This window comes from Podarcis cretensis (assembly GCF_951804945.1).
Source record: "Podarcis cretensis genome assembly, chromosome: 3".
Taxonomy (NCBI): Eukaryota; Metazoa; Chordata; class Lepidosauria; order Squamata; family Lacertidae; genus Podarcis; species Podarcis cretensis.
In genome coordinates this window covers 20446518-20452517 of record NC_137172.1, presented here as the reverse complement: position 1 = coordinate 20452517, position 6000 = coordinate 20446518, and the positions used below count along the sequence as shown (strand labels likewise).

Sequence of the window (6000 nt, the reverse complement as noted above, 5' to 3'; positions counted from 1 at the left end):
AATCCTAAATATTTTGGGTGTAGAGTATTTAAACAATTTGTTTTATTGTAAGCTACCATGAGGGCTCCATTGGGGTATATAAGGGGGAGCGATAAAAATATAAACTTTCCCCCTTAGCTTCTCATTTTGTTAATGAGTTGTCTTAATAAGTTTTCAGAAGCTCGTTTTGAGTCTCTATTCATCAGGTGACTTGACTAAAATATTGTCTTCCTGTGTTTGAAATTTAGGTAACCTAATCCATGGGTAAAGTTGGGAACATGTGGAACAGCTTCAAGTACAGATGCCAGAATCTCTTCAACTCTGAAGGTGGAAACAGAAGTGAAAATGTAGATGTAAACTCTAATTGTTCTTCTGTTAGAGATAAAAGTGTGTTTGTTCCTGATCCAGCTGCGCAACGACCCAGCAGCCCTTTAAGGGATGTTTCTTTACAACTGAGTCTAAACCCTTCAAAAAGCTCTGCAAGGAAAAATCAAAACTGTGCCGCAGAGATCCCGCAAATTGTGGAAATAAGTATTGAGAGGGAGAGTGACTTGGGTGTTGGCACAGGAGCTCGACTTGCCCGAAGAGATTCCTACTCAAGGCATGCACCATGGGGTGGGAAAAAGAAACATTCCTGCTCTACAAAAACCCAGAGCTCTTTGGATAGTGATAAAAGATTTGGCCGTTCTCGCTTGCAAAGGAGAGAGAGAAGATACGGCGTGAGCTCTGTTCATGACACGGACAGTGTCTCAAGCAGGACCATTGGGAGTCGCTCTCTGCGACAAAGACTTCAGGATACCGTTGGCTTGTGTTTTCCTATGAGAACGTACTGCAAACCCTCCAAACCTCTATTTTCTAACAAAAGGAAGATCCATCTCTCTGAACTAATGCTAGAGAAATGTCCTTTCCCTCCTGGGTCAGATCTGGCTCAAAAATGGCATCTAATTAAGCAGCACACAGCCCCAGTGAGCCCCCACTCAACTCTCTTTGATGCATTTGATCCTTCCGTGGCTTCTACAGAAGATGAAGAGGACAGGCTCAGAGAAAGACGAAGGCTCAGTATTGAAGAAGGGGTTGACCCTCCTCCCAATGCTCAGATACATACTTTTGAAGCTACTGCACAAGTTAACCCGCTATATAAACTGGGACCAAAGTTGGCCCCTGGCATGTCTGAGCTGACTGGAGACGGTAGTTCAACGCCACAGGGAAGTTGCGACCTGGAGGAAGACACGACTACTCTCTGCTTGCAGTCGCGTAGGCAAAAGCAGCGCCAGGTATCTGGAGAGAGCCATAGCCACACCAGCAGACAAGGAGCTTGGAAAGTACATACTCAGATTGATTATATACACTGCCTTGTCCCAGACTTGCTGCAAATTACTGGCAATCCTTGTTACTGGGGAGTGATGGACCGCTACGAAGCAGAAGCACTTCTGGAAGGAAAACCCGAAGGCACTTTTTTGCTCAGGGATTCTGCTCAAGAAGACTACCTCTTCTCTGTGAGCTTCCGCCGTTACAACCGGTCTCTGCATGCACGCATTGAACAATGGAACCACAACTTTAGTTTTGATGCTCATGACCCCTGTGTGTTTCACTCCTCCACTGTTACAGGGCTTCTAGAACACTACAAAGATCCTAGTTCTTGCATGTTTTTTGAACCTTTGCTTACAGTCTCCCTAAACAGAACTTTCCCTTTCAGCTTGCAATATATCTGCCGGGCAGTAATCTGTAGGTACACTTCGTATGATGGGATTGATTGTCTCCCTTTGCCATCAATGTTGCAGGACTTTCTAAAGGAATATCACTATAAGCAAAAGGTCCGAGTGCGATGGTTGGAGCGGGAACCAATAAAGGCAAAGTGAACAGAGTTCAGAATCCCCAGTAAGCTCACTAGAAATATGTGCGTTTTTGTGCAAATACAGTATAACTGTGGTTAGCACATCAGTGTTCAGCTGCTTCTTCATCTTCTTTTGCAATATGGTACTTTAAGCTTAATGTGTTTCTGAGTGTGTTCAGATGCTGCCTGCTATTAATCAAGCTTAGTTGTGAATATCTCTTGAAACAATACGTTGAACACAAATTCACACATTTTTAAATGCGGGCTTGCAGATTATAATTGTCTGGTTCTGAAATACACTATTTTCTTTCCGCAATTCCTATAGTTATTACGCAAAGCAGCCATTGAGTATTTTCTAAGTTCCATTCAATTTCAAGAGTCAGAACAAAGTGAGTTGCTGACTTTTTTCCATTTTTGAACATATTTGAACACCAGCAGTTGTGTTCCAGTGTAGTTGCTTTCTTAGTACATTTTAAAGTTCAGTTTTCCCCCCATGACAATTTTCACATTAAAGCTATTCTAAAATGAAAAATCATGAGCAACTAGGGAAACTGCTGTCACCTAGCACTTCTAAGAATTGATCACGTACATTAATGAGCACTTATATGCATCTACTCGGCACCAAACTCTGGTTTTTAAAAGGGCTGTATCCTAATTAAGTATACTTTAGTGTATGATTGTTTGAGTGCTAATAGATTAATCAGCCAACTAAGTTTGCATAAATTTGCATATCACTAAAATAGTAATCATATGCAGGAAAAGGAAACACATACTTTATTTATTTTATAATGATGCTTACATGTGCCTGCTGTGATACCTTGAAAGAGGCATCTCTTATAGCAGTGGTCACCAACCTTTTTGGATCTGGGGGCACATTCTGAATTTTGAGAAGATACCAAGGGTACCAGTTAGAAAATGGCTGCCACCGGGGGGTGCAGCCTAACACATAATGGCTGCCACCTTCAAAAGAGAAGAAAAAGAAAAGAAACGGGAACATAAAATAATTCAAATATGGGAAAATCAGTTCAGGTTTTATATATATATATATATATATATATATATATATATGCGTAATCAGAGATAAAAAGACATAAAGCTGACTCATAAGCATTTTTCCCTATCTTTATGGAGAAGAAAATAATAGAAAAACACAGAAAATACAGAAAGGACTCACAGAGAAGTAGTTGAACAATACTGTTGCAGAGTAGTATGATTTTAAGGCTGACTCATCTACAAGCATCTCAAAACTAGGGGTGTATGAGGAAACGATGATAATGATTTTTCTGCCTTTGCACTAAGCCCTCTTCTCTCCAGACAACCTGGGAGCAATCCCTGTGGGCCAGGCAGGGGCGGAAAGTGATAACACTGATGCCTCTGAAATGACTCCCTCCCCAATCAGGAATAAGATGGTGATGTTGATAATAACAATGCCTCTGCATTACCCCACCTCTCAAGAATGTAGCAACTTGGAAACAACCAGGAAAATTCTTAGCATCATTATTATTATTACCACCACCATTATGATGTCTCTGTACTGGGCTCCCCCCTTCAAACAACTTTGGGACAATCCTTGCTGTAGGGCATGTAGCAGGGAGGAAAAGGGTTGCCATATCCTTAGCCCCTCCCCGAGTTCAACAGAGGATTCTCTCAAGCAGCTGTGTGGTCCACATGCCGGCAGGCAGCAAACAAGTATGGCAACATTGGGAGGCTTGCCATCTTGCTCCCCCCACCCCACATTTTCAAAAAGTTTCTTAAGCAACTATCTGCAGACTGTTTCACGTGGCCAGCAGGCAGCAAAACTATTCATTCCTGGGCTGCTTCCCCTACTCCAAACGTATTTTTAAAAGCCTCTCAAGTAGCAGCCTGTCAACTGCTCTAGGTGGCTGGCAGGCAGCAAAGTAAATGTAGCTGCAAACCTTCCAAGGTCTAGGAAACAAGACAGTAACAGGAAAAGTGCAGGAAGCAGGAAACGGCACCTCTTTGGGACCCTTTGCTTGCTGTCCAAACAACTGCTCTGACTACACTTATTGACTAAAAGCACTGTCAGGTGGGAGCAGCCGGGCTGGTTCATTTCACGTCGGTTGCTTAGAAGAGCACCTACACCTTCTGCTTCATAACTTCTTTTCTAGGATGGCTAGAGTCCTGTGAGAGAAAGAAAGAGTTGTGGGTAAGGGCAGCCTGGAGGCACCAGTGAAGGCCGTCTCAGGCACCCAGTTGGCAACACCCCTCCACCAAAACTCCTACAATATGACTCAGAAGGATGAATTCCTCTTCTAAGATGTTGCACAGTTTGTGGACGTGCTTAAAACTTGCAGATTTTCTAAAAATCTGCTATACAGTTAATCGGGGTCACCTTAATCAGATGGATTGTAGTCAGATGTCTTAAGCATTGCAGCCCTAGCTTAAAAGCAACTTTTAAAGTAAAGTTTAGTATACACAGTGTTTCAGTAACTTCTGACTAACGCTGCAAGCCTTCACAGAAGTAAGATTCATTAAATTAAGTGGGACTAAACTCCTAGATAAGCGTGTGTAGGATTGCAGTTTTAAGTCAACCGCTGCTGGTAAGTCGTGATGATGAACTTGACTCAGCTATAAGAAACCTGACAAGTAGTAATTGGAGCTTTGCATTAACTGATTTTTGAAGGGTTCAAAACAGTATTTTTAACTGTCTGCTAAAAACTAATGGCCATCTAGCTTAGTTATGACTTAAAAGCTGATCCAGAAAAGATAATGTTCTGTTCTGCTTCTTTCCCTCCACCCTACTCAACGCATCATACGTAAAGTTTCAGGCTTCATATAGGTACTGTTGTATTTGTGAATGGTGTAGCACCTTCTTTTGGTAAGTTGTAGATTGTGTTCTCCTTGAGCAAAAAACTTTTGAAACTTGCTCTTTTGCTTCTGGTTCTCTCCCCCCCCCCCCCTTTGTGGACAGAACATAACCTGTTTTGTCCTAGTTGTGTTTGCACTAAAATTTGTGTTGGAGTACAGAGTCCCTTGTTTTTTGCTTGTGTATCTTGTACCAATGACTAGTGCTCCCTAGGTTCTTAACCAGTTGACAGTGACTGTGAGGTAGGAAAACTTCAAAGCTGAGTATACAAGAAGAGTTATACTTCTTTGCCAACACTAACCAGTTTATCAATGTGTGTTTTTCCTCTGCTTGCTGTGCCTTGTTACAGCTTTTTTGTGCTAATAAAGTACAGTATTTTCAGTGTTATACTTGTATATTTGCTCTTTTATATTTGCAGAGCTTCTCTTGTAGCAGTTAACCTTTTTTTTAAAAAAAAGCTTTATCTTACGTTTAGTTTAGCTTGCACAAATGTACAATTGAATGATTACTTGACATGTCACCAATTTTAAGCATAAATGAAAGTCTCTAGAACACCCAAATACAGATGTTTCCAAGCATTTGGGGCCATTTCATACATTGCATGGAGGCAACTGTGGGTTTTCCATGGGATACGCTTGACAACTGGTGCAAATCCCAGCTCTCTAGTGTGGATCTGAATGGGGTGTGCTTTTTACACCCACACATTTCATTTTTTGATGTGTGTTTCTATCAAAGGTGTGTATCTGAAAAACAACAATATAATGCTTGAAGTGGCCTTTGGTTTTCATTGCAAAACCATAGAATAGTGGGTCTGCAGTCTGCAGTATCTGACCACTTCAAAAAGGCAATTATATATGGAAAACCCTTCTAGGTAAGAAGTATAAACACTATGTGTACATCATCTCATGTACACAAACACAGGTTTTGCCTGTTACACTTGTGTTTGTCCATACATTTCTTAAGCTAAATATAGATTCTTCACAAGATGGATTCATTCAAAGGCTTTTTGGCACCTTGGAATGAAATGCAATTCATTTTTTATTTTTGCTTTCTTTTATTATATAAAAGAGTCATAAGTTATTGTGCATTATATTTGAAGTTTGACATAATAGCTTGTCATTTTTGAAGTGGACCTAAGATCAGGTGATGTTTCTGGATATAATTGGTTAGCTGTTTGCCATGTGTGGCAGTGGTAAAGGGCATTATTTATACCTTTCCTCAGCGCCTGGCAAAACAATTGCATTTTTATTTTTGCACTAATGAATTTGCAAGGAATGGATTGAATAGATGCTACAGAATCAGTGGTTAAAAAAGGGTTTTGAAATGCTGTTCCAGACATCTTTTATGGTAGATGGCTAGG

General features: G+C 40.9%; 1 protein-coding gene across 1 annotated transcript; it reads left to right on the top strand.

Moving 5' to 3' along the window:
* Positions 1-239: 239 nt before the first annotated feature.
* On the top strand, positions 240-5027 carry SOCS5 (suppressor of cytokine signaling 5; the record flags this gene model as incomplete). Its single annotated transcript, XM_079968767.1, has 1 exon — positions 240-5027. One exon carries the CDS (start codon positions 240-242, stop codon positions 1836-1838), a length of 1599 nt encoding a protein of 532 aa, XP_079824893.1. The 3' UTR covers positions 1839-5027.
* Positions 5028-6000: the final 973 nt, after the last annotated feature.